The following is an 18,197-nucleotide window of genomic DNA, read 5'->3' as shown; positions in this document are numbered from 1 at the left end:
ACATCCTCGATATCAATGGAAGAATTGATTTCAGACAAAATGAGAATCCTGACCAGATTAAATCTGCCATTTCGGCTAGTGTTTATATCCAGCAAATTGCTCTCGCTCCGATTGCTGCAATAACCATTTTCTAACACACGCACACACACACAAACTAGAAACACCCACATACATATACTGAACATCTTCCTGAAACTTCAATGAACGGAAAATGCCCCACGGTAAAGTAAACCATTCGATGCGGTGTTCCATTGAATGCGTGCGTGTGGTATTGCCCGAGATGTAGTAGCAAAAGTTTTATCGTTCTTTGATGTTTGTTTCGGGGCTCGGAATTGCTACGATAATTAGAACCATCAAATGCCACACATTGTATTATGGTGGGAAAGTTTTTCGATGTCTATCGGATGTATAACTATAAGTATTTTGAATGTTTTCTCTATATTTGTTGATTTTTATTGAATTTGCTCTCTGGAGCCACCGGATGTATAGAAAAATTATCTCTACGCTGGTCAGAGATTTGAACCGAACATACAATTAGCCTTAAAATTTTATGTAGTTTTTTTTTTCTAAACTTAATTTTAGCATGAACGAACATAAATAAAGTTGACTCTGTATACCAAATCTGCGAGGAAGAATTTATCATATTGTTACACTTACCTAGTAAAAGAAAAGTCAGAACTGAATAATCGAAACGCTTCGTTGAGGTGAACTGATTCAATATTATTACGCACTTCTGATTCCGAAGAAAGACATCAATAGTCACAATGGAATTCTATCAAGGATGTTTGCTTCGCCGAACAGACAACAGTGAAAGGATGCGAAAGGAATTGATACTTCGTTGATTTGCATTAAAACACACGTTTTGTTCTTTTTTCTCTTCAGTATGAAGAAAAACTTATGGAAATTGAAAACATCAAACACAAACATTAATGATTACCAATTAAACATGATTCTAATGTATTTTAAGAAAATTAAAGCGGAACCACGTCGATAAGTAGGGTGCGATTCTGAATCGTACTGAGAAGACTAGAGAGCACTAAATCACGCCAAACTGAAAAAACATTTTACTGCACGTAAGCGCAAACTTAGTGCTTTTCAGATACACTTCGAAACAAATTGCACCCTTAAACGCTAGTGTGATAGTAAGGTAGATATCAGTGCAGCACAATTTAACCACATGACTCTACATCAATAAATTCATCAAAAAAGCACTTAAGAGTAGAAAAATACATTCAGATATTAACTACTAAATTTTTTATGTTGATCATATACCTAATTAATTTGTTTTATTAATTTTCATTGAATTTCACAATAACTAAAATTTAGTAAGCGTACTTTAAACAAATAATTGCTAACTTTTTTAACCTTAAACTCGTCGAATTGTTTCAATTATAGTTTGTAACGTTGTTAATTTTATTTCGAAATTAAACCCAGAATTTACTTGAAATCAATCAACTAAAGTACAAAAGTTTCAACTAACACAATATTTATATAGAATTTTGAAATGATAACTCACTGAATAGTTTTTCCCTTAGAGTGCAAACTTACGATCAATTTAGAGAACAAACAATAACTGTTTCCGTTTTAAACACATTTTTAAATAATCAAATTTATCATAATTTTACTGCTACCTTATTTAGTTTTTGATTTACAAAAACCCTTGCCTGATTTTTAAGTATCTAATCCTTCTCACAAAACAATGGAGTTCATAGGAACTTCCAACGATTCCAATAGTCCAACAAATTTTGTTTTTCAGCTCCTATGAATCCTGCAACCACTTTCCTATAATATCACGTTAAAAATCCTTCCAAACATAGAATCAAAACCCGATTAAGTGAAAATTAACCCAAAGTATTAACATGAGCTTTTTGTATTTCTCTCTCCACCCGATATCCACCCACCCATTCAAACAGGCGATTGGCCGACGAGGACGATGAGCTATCGGAGGTGCAGCCGGATGCCGTGCCACCGGAAGTGCGGGAGTGGTTGGCGTCGACCTTCACCCGGCAGCTCGCAACGACCCGGAAACGATCGGACGAGAAGCCTAAATTCCGGTCGGTGGCGCACGCTATCCGGGCCGGAATCTTCGTGGATCGGATCTATCGGCGCATTTCCAGCACCGCACTGATGCAGTTCCCCCCGGAGGTCGTGAAGGTGTTGAAGGTGAGTTGATTTTTCTTTTTAATTCTATATTTTAGTGGTTTCAGACCAAATTTAGGCCATTTTGTATAATGCTATCTAATTGGAAGAAGAATTTAAGAATTCAAAGACCGTAATATTACGCCCATAATACGTAATATTACGACCATAATATACGCCGCCGACCGTGGCCTAGAGGATAGCGTTTAAGTCTTGTAAGCCAGAGGTCATGACTCATGAGATCGAGTCTCGGTCACGGCATACATAGTACTCTTTCTGTGGGCTGGTGGTGTTAGCATCAGTACGATGCTAGCCATTAAACCCTTGAAAGATGTACGCTTTAGTCTTAAGTAGAATTCAGATCTCTTCAAAGAAACATGAAGTTTCACTGAGATCCTATATGTGTGTGTTCGTTTTTTTTATATATATATTAGAATATGTTTTCCAACGGACCAAAGGTCAGAACAGACTGGCTGCCCCAAATTTCCCTAAAGGCTTAAATTGATATTAGGTCTAGTATCAGATCTCAAGCCAAAGGGTCGCTCAACGAGCCGGAAGTTTGTATGGTATTTTGAGACATTTTTTTCGGAAGGTGAACATCCAGTTTATCATCAATAACTTTGATCCCCTTAGGCCAATTTCTTTTGACAACGGTCTCCTTAAAGTCTAAATTATGACAAGTATTTTATCCGAAGACTGCATTTCGATTCGATTTAAGATAAAAAAGTTATTAAGTTTGAAAATGGGCAAACTGTTTTAATGGTGATATTCATAACTGCTAATGTTGCGTCAAAATGTTCGACGTAGTGACGTCATTTTTAGTGATGAATATCATCCTTAGAAAAGATAGCCTATTTTGAAGCTTAATTTTTTTTTATCTTAACTCGAATCGAAATGAAGTCTTTGGATAAAACATGTGTCATAGTTTAGAATTTAAGAAAAACCGTATTCAAAAGAAATCGACCGAAGGAGACCAAAGTTATGGAAGAAAAACTGGATTTTCATGTTCCTTCCAAACAAAATGTCTCAAAATCCCATACAAACTTCAGGCTCCAAACATTACTCGTTGAGCGACCCCTTCCCATGATTCGATCTGGCCCAAATTTGGCATGAGATCCTGTACTAGGCCAAGGATCAATTTTATCCTGCAGAGCATAACTTTTTTTAAAGTCGGATCATTTGGGGCACTTTGGTGAGGGCGGATTCAAAATAATACACTCTTTAGTTAATCAGCTCAGTCTTTATATCGAAGATCCGAGCAGAGTTTAATGGCAAAAATGCCTAATTTTGCTTTCATGCCTTGAAAATTAAATTAGCTATAATTTTGCCCAGATAAAGGTGGTAGGGGAGATGAGGGCATAACGAGCACCCGAGGCATAATGAGAACTACGCTTTTCTACGAAAGTGCATATTTTCTTAAATAAATTTTCATGAGGATTTGTTTCGTACTTCCTATAGTATTAATTTTTCACAAAAAAAGGAATCTCCTTATCATCTTTACAGAGATATTAAAAAAAAACTAGCTTGGTTCTCAAGTTACGAAAATATTATAATTTTTGAGCACCACGAAATAAGCTCTTATGATCTTAAAATAAACTTGATCTATAATGTACGCACTGCAACATGATGTACACATTGTTTCTCAATTTTTACCATCATAAAATTTTTGATTTTTCACTTTTATCAATTTTAAAACACGTTTTTACTTAAATTTGTTGACTAGGGGCATATAGAGCACCATATTATCGAGGCATAATGAGCATTTTCTGCCGTAGAATCTAGCAGCGAATTAAAATTGATTTATAGCGCCACACCTTGACTAGTTTTCATCCGACAATTTAGCCTATCGGTAAGGTGTCGGAGAGGTAATCAAAAGACTAGAGTTAGATTTCTGTTCGAGGTGATTTTTTTCCATTCACAATTCATGATCGATTTTTTTATTGTTACATTACAAGGCTAGTAGCATCATCCTCCGAACAAAGCACTTAATGTATGAACGTGCGTGAATTGTTTGTATTCTACAAACAGACCTAGATTATTTTGTTATTGCTTTGTTTGATGAATCTACCACTCACCTGACTTCATCGAATTGAATTCGCTGCTAGATTCCCCGGCAAAAACGTACATTTTGCTCTGATTAATGGTGCTCATACTGCCTCAGGGGGGGTTCTCATTATGCCTCCACAGTGGCTGGTTTTCAGCTTTTGGCAAAATTTTTAAAAATGCATTTTTTAACGTTTTTATCTAGTTTTTCACGTTTCAGCCCGTTAGGGAATAGGCTTTTCAAGTGTCTGAACACGAAACAATAATGTAACCTCCATATTATAGCTATTTTATATGGTTAAATAACCGTTTTCCTTAAGGTGGCCATTATGCCCCCATCTCCCCTACAGTTAAAAAATGTGGGTCTCACTTTTCATATTTGGATACCTCAAATATGCCGAGTTTACATTTCACTGAAATCTCAATGATGCCTCGTTTAACCAACGTTCCAAAATGAATTTAAGAGCTCTTTTAGGTATAACTCACAGTCAAAATTTGGCATCATTGTGCTTTAAACTCTAAAAATCCACACCAAATGATGATATCATTTTCCATTGTTACCTTGTTTTGGTCAAATTTTGCTACCGATTTAGGCATCATATTCTGCTCGGGTAAAATATATTAGGCTTCGTTCTTCGCAAATGCAATGGAGGTTCGGCTAGCTATAGAACCATTTTATTAGACAATTTTGGTGACTTGTCGATCGATGATTATTGAGTTCACCTAGCCAAAGCCATCCAGAATTTTTCCCACACGTAGGTATCCGGTTTAAAACACAAACACCGTCTCAGCCGATTTAGGCTTTACAGATTGAACAAACGTAAACAAGTAAGGATTAACATTGAACACCCATGCACAGAGATGGGAATCGGTAACATGTCACTAGGCGACCTGCGATTTGCCTTTTACCACGCTAACCGCTCAGCAACCAACACATACTGTTTGGAAAAGTGATTTTCAATTTTTCAACTCAAAATCCGAGCCAATCGAGAAAAAAGTAAAGAAACTCACTTTAAATATATACACTAGAATCTTTTTTTGAACATTTTTTAACTAGGTTTAATTTGAAGTCTTTATTTCAAAAGTTTTAATCGAAAAAAGACTATTTTCAAGTACATATGTCTAAAACAGGTCCTATAGACATTCCCATTTTTTTCCAAACTGCCCTGAGAAGTCAATTGATTAGCACGTAGTTTTTCGGCTGAACCATGGACAGGAATGGCCACTTGGAGAAAACGGAAGTTCTGAAACAACCGTAGCGGAAAACAATACCCAAAACAAACCTTTGAGTTTTTTTTTAAAATAAGAACATGGAGCGGTCTTTGTTTGTTGACATCAACTAAGAAATTCTGAAAACCTTAATGAACTCATGTTCCTCTAAAAGTTTTTGGCTATAGAGTACATCAGATGGATTTAGGTGTGATAATGATTACATTAACCGCTCTAAATTAGCTTTCAATAACTGTTTGGCACGAGCTTTCAACATAGGTATACTGTTACTGTTCCGAATGTCTGTGCTGAGACGATTATACAAAGTTGGGCCGGATGTGGCTAAACTTCTTTCTCCGATTCTAGTTGAAGCATTTTCTACACTCAATCTATCAATAAACCGAGTGTTATATTTGTGTGTAACGTGTTGCATATTAAAATTTTGGTAGATATTCTTGATTTTTACTATTCGGTACATTATCAATAATGTTTGTAAATCTCTTAAGCAACTGATTGGCAAGATATTGTGTCCTGACAATTTGTACAATTCTAAGCTAGGATACATGTAAGGAAGTTTAAAAATTGCTCTCATACATCTGTTTTGCTGGACTTTCAACGTTGATAAGTTAGATACGTTAGTGTGTCCCCAGGCGCTGATAGCGTATGTATATCGACTGTGTACAAAACTATGATAAAGCTTCTGTAAAGTATGTCTAGGCATGAAGTACGAAAACTTCTGTATGATTCCGCAGATTGGAGCACAATTTTTAATATGTACGCTAAATGGGGCTTCCAAGATAAACGATTTTCTAAATGAACACCTAAGTATTTAAAGTTGGAAACTTCTTCTATGTATTTCGTATTGTTTGTTAATTAAGGGTAAACGTGATGGAAGTTTGGTTTTGATTCAGCGGAAAATGATAAATTTTGTTTTATCAGTTGTTGTGGCCATGAAAAGCCATTGGTGGACTGTGGGTGCGGCACTTGGCAAAACGACCACTGGTGGGACTCACTCCCCCTGCGGGAGCGAGCCTCTTCTAGACATCCCCTGGTGGCTGTCTCACCAGTGAAGGCAAGTCCTCGGACTGTACCTGGAGGCCAAGGCCGCGTCGACGTGAGCGCTTGGGAAAACAACCACTGATGGTCCGCTCCCCTCGTGGGATTGGACCTTTTTTTTTTTAGTTGATCACCCAGGTGGTAAATCCTTTTTACGGATTGCATTCCAAGGCACGGCGAGCGACCGAGTCCCCCCAGTATGCTACTCTGGGTCCATGGGTGCAATTGGACGACTCATGATACTATGTACCCCTACGCCATAAAGTCCACCTGGGGCCTCTGGCCATAATTCCCATCCGGACCTGCAACGAAGGCTGTACCCAAGATGGGAGACCAAGTCCTCGCTTAAGCGCTCTTCGGCAAACTCCAGTTCGAGTCAAACTCCAGCATATATACCCTACCTCTTGTTACGATTCAAGACTAAGGACCTCGCCTCTAACGACTTGAGATCCGGCCTTTACTCGCAAATCGAGACTAGCTTGGTTCCCACGAAAAACGTGCGCTCCGCCTCTGTTCGAGACCACTGCAAGAGACCAATGACCTCGCCTCTAACGACTTGAGGTCTTCGCTCCGCCTGGCTTGGCTCGAGGCCCTCTCCTCTTTGCCCGTCCGTGTGCCGAATCGAGAGCAGCTTATCCTAGACACGCGCCTGTCACAGCACACGTCCGGGGCTTTACGAAAAACTACTCGGATGATTCCCGGCGAAGAATTCATCCTACACCGACTCAGATGACTCACCCGCCGACGACGTGAAGTCACCCTACCCGAGAGTATTTCGCGGCGTAAATACTCTTCCCCCTACGAGTTCGACTACGAAGAAGGTAAAGTCTTATCCCCGCAGCCTCCCTCGTAGAGAGCGCGTTCTACTCAGATACTCCGCGGCGGTGGAGGTATCCTACACAACGATCGCGACGTACCTAAACAGCTCGGCATACGCAGAAGGTAGAGTCTTATCTTTGTATGCTTTGCTGCTAGGATCGGACGCACACTACTCGAATGCCCCCCGCCGAAAGGACATTCTACTCCGACCGTGGTCCGGTCTTCCTCCTCCCTTATTGGCTGGCAACCCTAGGGTTTTTGCCCGCCGTGTGCCGAATCGAGAGCAGCTTATCCTAGACTCGCGCCTGTCACAGCACACGTACGGGTCTTAGACGCTTGCGACTCAGATGAATCCCGACGGTGATGTCATCCTACCCGACTCAAGTGGCTCATCCGGCGGCGACGTGAGACCACTCTACCCGAGAGTACTCCGCGACGTGAATACTCTTCCCCCTACGAGTTCGACTGCGGAGAAGGTCATGTCTTATCCCCACAGCCTCCGTCGCAGAGGGCGCGTTCGACTCGGATACTCCGCGACGATAACGATGGAGGTATCCTACACACAGACGCGCGACGTACCTAGCAGCTCGGCATACGCAGAAGGTAAAGTCTTATCTTTGTATGCTTTACTGCCAGGGTCGGACGCACACTACTCAGGTGTTCCCCGACGAAGGAGTCACCCTACACCGATCGCGGACTGGTGCTGGTTCCAACTCCTCTGCAGGGCAGTCATGATCCGGGTGAACCCATCGCTGACCACGCGCCAAGTGTTGGCGTCCTCGCACATCCTCTGCACGATGTTGTCGGCTGTCGTGTCTGGTCCGCAGGCGGCAAGCATGTTAGCACGTACCTCCTCGAACCTTGGACAGCTGAACACTACGTGTTCTGGCGTCTCTACTATGTCTCTGCAGGTTAGACAAGATGGCGAAGCCACGTGTCCAAACCGATGGTGGTACTGCATGAAACATCCGTGACCAGTCAGGAACTGTGTCATGCAAAAGTCCACCTCACCATGTCTTCGGTCCATCCAGGATCCGATATTAGGGATCAAGCGATGGGTCCACCGGCCACGTTCCGAGCTGTCCCACTGGTGCTGTCAGTTGGACAGCGAGTTCTCTCTGGCATGTTTCCGCACGTCTGTCACGTGCCTGTTCTCGTAGCAGAAGGCATCTTCCTCTAGCAAGACCGAGATGGGCATGACCCCCGCCACAACATCAGCAGCTACCGAGGACACCGTTCGGTATGCGCTGATTACACGCAGGTTCATCAGCCGCTGCACCCTGCAGAGCTGTTGCAGATTACACTGCCTACTCAAGGCTGCCTTCCAGGCTGCCACTCCGTAGCGCAGAATGGACGAGGTCACGCTCGCCAGGACCCTCCTTCTGCTGCAGCGGATCGCCGAGTTGTTCGACATGGCCCGTGAGAGGGCTGCTGTCGCCATTGCCGCTCTTTTCCAGGCGTAGTCGACGTGGGCCGTAAAGCTCAGCCGGTCGTCGATCATCACCCCCAGGTATTTTACCGCACGTTTGGACTCGATTGCACACGGTCCGACTGCGATCGTCCCGGATTGTGCCGAAATCAAGTTAGTGATCAGCACCATCTCGGTCTTGTGGTGTGCTAGGCGTAGGCTCTTAGAGCGCATCCAGTTTTCCACCTTCTCGATAGCTACTGTGGCGAGTAGCTGGACTTCTTCCGTTGACGGGCCCGATGCCAGGAGAACTACATCGTCGGCGAATCCCACAAGTCTCACTCCTGTGGGGAGACGCAGTCTCAGCAGTTCGTCGTAGACGATGTTCCACAATACCGGGCCAAGTATCGATCCTTGTGGAACCCCTGCCGAGACTCTCATTGTTTCCAGTCCCTCGCTGGTCATATACTGTAGTTGGCGGTCACGGAAGTTTTTCACCCTGACGGTAACCGTGGTGCTGAGGGCACGGATTTCTGCAGCTCCCCCCACAATCTCTTGCGTGAGGGCGCTGTATTCCGAACTCTTGATCTGGGAGCCGCGTCGGAGCTCGAGGATCATCTCGCCGGAACGAGTTCGGCGGATTCTCCTCACATCCCCTCCGAGGCCCACCAGCCTATCGCTCGTCCTCATTTGCCGGAGGACGTCAGCGTAGGTGCCTTCGGGGGCCTTTACCACCAAAGCCTCCCTCTTGTCCCTGACCCGTTTGGGCTTGGGCTTGGGTTTGGGTTTGGCCTTAGCGGTCTTTTTCCTCTTGCGCTCAACCGTCTGCCACCCAGTTGACGCATCAGGAACCTGGCCATTCGTATTTCCACCACCCTCTATTTCATCTCCACCCGGATCCTGCCGGACCGTAGGATCCCGGGCCCGCTTTTTTGGGGCACCTGGCCTCGTCTCGCCTGGTGACCCCCTTTTTCTCTTGCCGTTTCCGGTCGCCTCTAAACTGCCATCTGTCTGCACGCAGACGCTGACCTTCTTCGGGCGGGTTGTATCTGCCCGAAGGGGAGTTACAGCGTCCTCACGTGCCCTCGATCGGCATTCCGGAGCAGTGAGCAGACTCACCACCGCCCTGTTTGCTTTCACAAACAGGGCCATCACGTTTGCGAGCTTCTCTCGCACCTCTTTGTGGATGTTAGACTTTTTTCGCACACAGTCTACGAGGTCCTGCATCCCTGCCATTGCACAGTGGGGATTTTCGAGCCAAAAAAGGTACCCAATTCAGGCAAGAACGCCTTGCATGAAAAAACAACCATTCTTTATGTAAAAAAACACGAGGAATCGAATGGTTTACACCGCTTTCTGATAAAATGACACCTTACGTCTCATTTTGCCCGATTTCCCCCATTTTTTTTGGGTGTAAAGTTATAATTCCGATTGTAGCCATCTACCTTACAGCAAAAAAGTCATACAAACCATACTTATTTATGTAAAAATGTCAGCTAAATCGATTGGTGTACTCCAATTTTTGTTTTCACTACGACAAGTGGCTCATTTTGCCTCTTTTCCCCTAAATTTAAGATTTTTTTCAAAGAAATGCAGTCAAACAAAGTGTAATCCAACAATTTTTCATCATGAATGATCAGTTTTGGTAGATTTATTCATATTCTAGCTAATCGCGTCTTTTTTTTGTTCTAGAATGAATATAAATGGCTAAATATCCCCAACTTCCCCTAGATTTTTTAAATTTATGCATAAATTTCACTGTAACAATCGAGCAATTCACATACCAAATGCAAAAACCAAGTGATTTAGTGTAAAATTTGTCGCTGAATCGAGTGGTGTACACCGCTTAGTGCTCAGCTAACGAGAATGGCCGCAATCACCCCGATTTCCCCTAAAATCGAGCGATATGTGGAAAAAAATCATTATAACAAATGACAATGCATCATAAAATGCACAAAAATGATTGAAACAGGTGTAAAACTTTTTGCTGAATCGAATGATGTACACCGCTTAGCATTCAGTTGACGAGAAGAGCCTCAATCCCCCCCATTTCCCCTAAATTCATTAAATTTCTTTGAAAAATACATTGTTACAAACGAGAATTTAATTTAACAGATACAAAAGACATTGAATCGGGTGTAAAAATTATTGCTGAATCAAATGATGTACACCGCTAAGCGTGAAGTTGACGAGAAAAGCCACAACCACCCCGATTTCCCCTAAATTTATGCAGTTTCTTGGAAAAAAACATTGTAACAAACGAAAATGCAAATTTAGGGGAAATCGGGGTGGTTGTGACTCTTCTCGTCAACTTCACTCTGAGCGGTGTACATCATTTGATTAAGTAATATATTTTACACCCGATTCAATGTTTTTTGTATCTGTTAAATTAAATTCTCGTTTGTAACAATGTATTTTTCAAAGAAATTTAATGAATTTAGGGGAAATCGGGGTGATTGAGGCTCTTCTCGTCAACTGAACGCTAAGCGGTGTACATCATTCGATTCAGCAAAAAGTTTTACACCTGTTTCAATCATTTTTGTGCATTTTATGATGCATTGTCATTTGTTATAATGATTTTTTTTCCACATATCGCTCGATTTTAGGGGAAATCGGGGTGATTGCGGCCATTCTCGTTAGCTGAGCACTAAGCGGTGTACACCACTCGATTCAGCGACAAATTTTACACTAAATCACTTGGTTTTTGCATTTGGTATGTGAATCGCTCGATTGTTACAGTGAAATTTATGAATAAATTTAAAAAATCTAGGGGAAGTTGGGGATATTTAGCCATTTATATTCATTGTAGAACAAAAAAAAGACCCGATTAGCTAGAATATGAATAAATCTACCAAAACTGATCATTCATGATGAAAAATTGTTGGTTTACACTTTGTTTGACTGCATTTCGTTGAAAAAAATCTTAAATTTAGGGGAAAAGACGCAAAATGAGCCACTTGTCGTAGTGAAAACAAAAATTGGAGTACACCAATCGATTCAGTTGACATTTTTACATAAATAAGTATGGTTTGTATGACTTTTTTGCTGCAAGGTAGATGGCTACAATCGGAATTATAACTTTACACCCAAAAAAATGGGGGAAATCGGGCAAAATGAGACGTTAAGAGTCATTTTATCAGAAAGCGGTGTAGACCATTCGATTCCTCGTGTTTTTTTGCATAAGAAATGATAGTTTTCTAAAATTTAGAACAATTTAGGCGATCGTCGCAGAAATAGGTACCTTTTTTTGATCAAAAATCCCCACTGTGCATTGCTACGGCCAGTTCAGCAGGGGTCTCGGAGTCCTGAAGCTCCGGGGAGCTTAGAAGTTCCTCGACTGCCTGCTGAACCTCGGCGAAGGGGTCTCCGCCCTCGCCACTCTCGACAGGCGTCCTCACCGGCTCGGCGGGTTGCCTAACCGGCGAGCGCCTTAGCCCACTTCTACCAAACGGATTGGGACAGGTGTCCCTCTCCGCCTCACTCCCATCCATCTGCGTTCTGTTGTTTCGATTATTGTTTGTTGTCATGTTGATCCCACGAGTCGCGAGGTAAGTATACGGTCCACTGCGCCAGTGACCTGCTTAGCGCAGCAAGGACTGGGATACTGTGGGGTGTGTCCCGGTGCCCCACAGGCTACCGTTAGAGACAGGCGTGATTTAGCGACCCGCCAGCCTTCCAGGTACATCGGCACGGTTCAGCATAGCACCTTCACCAAATGGAGTCGGTTTCCGATAGTTTTTCCATTTTCGATTTCCGCGGTCGTTGCATGGGTCTTCATAAGGGGGGGTGGGGTTGTAGTTCTCTCGGCCGTACATCTGCATAAAGCAGACACGTTTCCACTCTGCACCACGAGGAGGTGGAACTACTTCGCAGAGCATGGGGATTGGGATGGGGATGGGGATTGGACCTGAAGAGACAACCACGCATGGTTGTCCCATCAGTGGAGGCAGGTCCTCTTGACGCTGCCTGGCGGCCAAGGCTCGGAGGGATCTCGATCGCCTGGTTGACCGAGATCCAAAACTCTTTCTGGATAGGGGGCTCTGAAAAGAGCCGATTGTGGCAGCTGGACCCGGGAGCAAGGCGACGGAGCGAAGCAACGAAGAAGAAGGCACTTGTTCGGCTTACATAATATTTATTTTTCTCTTACTTATCACTACTATTTACAAATTATATTTACACTACCGTCCCATCTCGACGGTCTGACGATTTGATTACGACTGACCTCAGGCGCATTAAAGAATGCGCCCTTAAATAGGCTGACGAGCAAGCACACAAGCACGTGCTCGCGCCATATGGAACCGTCTAGAACATTCCATCTCGCTTCCAGTGAGAGCAGCCGTCGTGCTCTCTCGGTGCGGTACTCTCGCGTCTTTTCTCATTCCGCTTGTCGGACTGAACATCAGTGTTAAGCGTCAATAAATTATTCCGAAGAAAGTTTATCTACAGCATCAAGGTATTTCTTCATTTCACTTATTGTTGTTTCCAAATCCTTATAGGAATACTCTAGCACCGTGTCATCAGCAAAAAGTTTTGGGATACCACACAGTCGAAGCTTCGATAGGTCATTCACGTAGATGAGAAACAGTACAGGCCCTAAATTGCTACATTGGGGTACACGTACAGTAATCGGTAAATTTAATCATAAGGTTTCGTTTTTTTTGACGACTTGTTGGCGACTGTACAAATAGCTTAGTATAAAATCGTTAGCTACTCCTCTAATACCATACGATTCTAATTTTTTCAAAAGCAAACAATGATCTATTGTGTCGAAGGCCTTCGAAAGATCCAGGAACAAGGTAGCCTTCTTCCTGTCTAAGTTGTGTGACACACTATTCACTAAATTTAAGCCAGCTATCTGCGTAGAGCCACCTTTACGAAATCCATGTTGCTGCTCATACAGGAAACCTTCGCCTTAAAGAAATTCGTGCAGTCTTATTGCTACAAGTTTCTCATAAATTTTACTGATCGCAGATAAAACAGAAATCGGTCGATAGCTATTGAGTTCTTTCGGATCGCTAGATTTGAAGACTGGACGGATGACAGCAAGTTTTAAGGATTCAGGATACTGACCTAAACACACGCTATCGTTGAAAAACGAGAGGTTAGGGGCTAACTCCTTGTGAAAATTTGAAGGGCAGATACCGTGAAGCCATCAACTCTAGCAGCTTTAGCAGGATTCAGTTTCGAAATAATAGTGGATTGTCATTGGCCGAAGATATATGGAATGTCTGATTCGTTCAATTGTGCCATGCTTAATTTTTCCAGTTGAATGGTGTTGACTAGCTAGTTGTCGTCCAATTGAGGTGAAAAATTCGTTAAAAGCATTCGCAATTTCTAACGGGTCACTTACAGATGCTCCATGTTTATTCAAAATCAGATCTTCGGGTTTCGAATTCTTTCCAATTATTTCGTTTATTTGTTTCCAAAGTAGTTTCATGATAAAGTCTTCTGGCGGCGCTTAAAAGAGTGGCGGACTGCTGATTTTGTTGAACGACGGAATCGACGAGCAGAGTATCCATGAGCGCGTACCCTGAGTTGGACTAACAGGACGCGTTGAATACCACGCGTTCATTGGTGGTTTTGTTGGCATCCTTGAGCAATGGGTGATGTGGCAGATAGCAGTGTGGTTTGTAGCAGTGATTGAAATCCTCACCAATTTTCTCATCAGAGGCATTCAAAATACACACTTTGAGGCCTCGCATAGCTATACAGGAGACGATACATATACATTCATTCAAACCTCCCCCCATGAGGAGGATCTGCTCTGAGAGACACTATCCGTTTGCTGCCCCGAACGAACTCTCTCAACGTTCGGTTGCTACATGATGCATGAAGAAGACGAGGCACACATACTCATTTACGTTGTTGAATTTGAATAACTCGAGCCGACCGCAAAGGTTGAGGCAACAACAAAAACAACCGAACTTATTGCGTTGCACGGCCCGCAACGTATGGTAAAAGAGGGGGGAAGAAAAAGAAATGAAAAAACTAGCTGCCTGCGTGCGGTTGCTGTGCAATAATAGCAATAGCAGAAAAACCTCACGCATTCGATCCAGGCACAAACGAGGAGACTCGGGTTCGCTCTGCCTTTTGAATTCGGTTCCCTCAAGGTTGTAACAGGAGATGAGTGAGAGCCATTCGTTTGGTTTTTTGGATTCGCTGCCTCGAATGTATATTGCTTCATGAAGGCGGCCATGTTGAGAGCGTATACACTGCCGGCCAAAAGTTTGGGATCACCCACTAAAAAACATGCAAATTTTGATCGTTCATATCTCAGCCGTCTTAGGACATATTGAAAATCTTCTGATCTCATTTGAAAGATAATGAGCAATAGCTATCTCGGAGGTATTTTGCCCAAATATAATGTTTTAGTTTTGAACTTTAAACTTAACCTAAAGTTATAACATTTTCAAAAAATCGCACTCAATATTCAAAGCCGATCATCTCGGGATAGGGTGGACCAAATCTCAAAATTTGAGTGGCATTAGAATTCCTGTTCTTTACTTCTCAAAACACAATCAAAAATTTTTTTGAAAAAATTCAAAAACGCATTTTTAATTAATAAAATAGACACTTGAGTTGTCGTCCAAAAGTTTGGGATCACCTCTTTGTATGGTGAGTTTGGGATCATTCTTATAAAAACATGCAAATTTATTTTATTCATATCTTTCTCATCTAACATCGTATTGCAGATCTGAAGGGTTCATTTGGCAGCTTAGGAATTGTTGTTTTTTAATAAATTCATTGAAAAATTATATTTTAAGGTGAGAACTATAAAAAAAATCTGGGAACTTTCAAAAAAACAATAAATTTCAGGTGATTTTTTTATGGTTATCACTTCAAAATATAATTTTTGAATGAATTTATTAAAAAATAACAATTCCTTAGCTTCCAAATGAACCTTTCAGATCTGCATAACGATGTTAGATGAGAAAGATATGAATAAAATAAATTTGCATGTTTTTATAAGAATGATCCCAAACTCACCATACAAAGAGGTGATCCCAAACTTTTGGACGACAACTCAAGTGTCTATTTTATAATTTAAAAATACGTTTTTGATTTTTTTCAAAAAATTTTTTGATTGTGTTTTGAGAAGCAAAGAACAGGAATTCTAATGCCACTCAAATTTTGAGATTTGGTCCACCCTATCCCGAGATGATCGGCTTTGAATATTGAGTGCGATTTTTTGAAAATGTTATAACTTTAGGTTAAGTTTAAAGTTCAAAACTAAAACATTATATTTGGGCAAAATACCTCCGAGATAGCTATTGCTCATTATCTTTCAAATGAGATCAGAAGATTTTCAATATGTCCTAAGACGGCTGAGATATGAACGATCAAAATTTGCATGTTTTTTAGTGGGTGATCCCAAACTTTTGGCCGGCAGTGTACATCATCGGTTTTGTCGTTTTCGCTGCCTCAAAGCAACCTTTGCTTCCGAGTAAAGCGTTGAGCGAGAGATGGTTGATCAACTCATGCTCAGCAAAATTCAATCACTGGTTTGTAGTCTTCAACACGATCGCTGTGGTGTGCATTTCTGTGGGAGTTTCGATGTGTGGTATTCGTTTGAGAATCTTCGAGGGTGGATTGTGGATCATTGAACTTGGAATGGCAGGTATCCTTCTTTGTGGATTTGAGTGGTGGGGGTTTTGCTTCACTTTTATGGCTCCGATCGGTGCTTTCCATTGGCCGGAACTCCCCAGGGATCGTTTCTCGGGTTCGATCAACGGTGGAGAGGAAGCACGCTTGCGGTGCGGTGGTGGAGCTGGAATCTACTTTTCTGGAAACTGTCCAGCCAAAGGGGGTGTCCACCAAAACCGGGAAACCGTTACCAAGGGCGTACACCATGTGGAACTCATGGTAATATTCTGCACCGATGATCATGTCGATTGTTGCTGGAATGTTGAACTGAAGATCCGCCAATGGAACCTTTGGCATTCTCCAGGCAGTTGTATCGATCGGGGATATGAGAAGGGGGATCGGAGATTTCTTCATGACGAGGAAATTGAGTGTGGTGGAGAAGTCGCTGTTCCTAGACAGCCAACTTGTGCTTGATACGCTTGACTGACTCTCCAATTCCAGAAACTGCGATGTCCACGGAGCTTTGCCGGGTGGCGAGTTCATTCGTAAGCTTCCGGGCTATGAAACTTTACATCGCCGTAGAATCTAGAAGAGCTTGTGCTGGAATCTTTCAGCGAAACTGTCTCCAAGATAACGGTTGAGTTGGAATACATGAGGTGCTGCTTGGTCTTGAAACAAAGTATGATGCTTTGCTTGTAAAACCCTGTACAGGAACTTGGATTTACAGGATCTTGAGGAACGATACTGGAAATCGCTGTCCACGGATTTCAACATCCGGACCTGGTAGACGGTAAACTCGATGAGCTCGTCGTACTTCACGTCATCCTTCTGTCGAGTATCTTGCTCCCATGCACAAATAGTCGCTGAATTCAACTTGTTTGTAAGGATATAGATGAGCGGAGTGTTCCAATGCTCGATTGGTTCACCCAACTTTCTCAGAGCCTTCACGTGTCGCTTGAAATCATCAAACAGTGTGTTGAGGTCTTGTGCGGACTTATGCTGTATTGGTGGAAGGTTGTACAGGCCACGGAAAAGCCCATTCCTAAGGAAACGCTTGTTGGCGTACCGCTTTTTCAAAGCGTCCCAAGACGATGAATAATTATAGGCTTGGACGTCCACTGATTCGAATGGTTTCTTGACCTCTCCTTCCAGCGACTTTAATAGGTAATGCAGCTTGTTGACGATTGGTATGTCCTTGATGCAGTGGATCATCGAGAGAAAGTTGTCACGGATCGAGATCCAGCGCGATTCAGCTCTGCTAAACTTAGGTAGATCGATTTTCGCCGGCCGATGATGTCCAGTGATGACCAGTGTTAGTCATGCTTTGAGAAGCCGTCGTCGAACTCAACGGATGCTCTCTACTCTCAAGTTTGGACATCAAAAAACCCTTCGAGAATCGATCCTCAAAATCAGCTCGGAATTCCTTCCTGCTTTAAACCGTTCTTCGCTGTCACTCATCTCGATGTCGTTCTGGACCTTCAAAAAGAGTTCGTTGCACTTGTTCAGTGCTTCCAACCAAGGTTGCTGATCTTCGCTCAGAATGGTTTTTCACCCCGATCCTAGTCACCAACGAGTTTACTCCTCAACATAGAAAGTCTGTTTTCTTTAGAAACGACGCTTTTCAGCATCGAACGACGCAAACCTAGTTTGTTTTTCTTCCCCTCTTTAGTGATCCGTTATTTTCTGAGTTACTATCGGGAACCATCAAACAATCATCATTCGCTTCTAATGAAAACATTGCGCATAGACGGCGTCGAATTCTTCGACATCTACTCGACTCGCTGACGATCATGCTTCGCCGCGAACGCTTCATGAAGGAAAGCGAGTTAATTCTTGGATCGCAAGAGATGCCCAAAAACCAAATTTATGCCAAAATTGCCTTATTTTCCTCTCAAGGTTTGTTAATTATTTTATTAAATATCGGTCTTAGTCTTTATCC

At 42.5% G+C, this 18,197-nt stretch overlaps 1 protein-coding gene across 1 annotated transcript in view; it reads left to right on the top strand.

Moving 5' to 3' along the window:
• LOC129748602 (dual specificity calcium/calmodulin-dependent 3',5'-cyclic nucleotide phosphodiesterase 1-like) overlaps positions 1 to 18,197 on the top strand; it is a 190,906-nt gene that overhangs the window by 161,347 nt on the left and 11,362 nt on the right. Inside the window, exon 5 of the mRNA XM_055743262.1 lies at positions 1,914 to 2,163. Within this exon, the coding sequence (XP_055599237.1) occupies positions 1,914 to 2,163 (250 nt within the window). The remainder of the gene's footprint in view (positions 1 to 1,913; positions 2,164 to 18,197) is intronic.

Source organism: Uranotaenia lowii, chromosome 2 (genome assembly GCF_029784155.1).
Source record: "Uranotaenia lowii strain MFRU-FL chromosome 2, ASM2978415v1, whole genome shotgun sequence".
Lineage (NCBI taxonomy): Eukaryota > Metazoa > Arthropoda > Insecta > Diptera > Culicidae > Uranotaenia > Uranotaenia lowii.
This window is presented reverse-complemented; position numbering and strand designations above follow the sequence as displayed.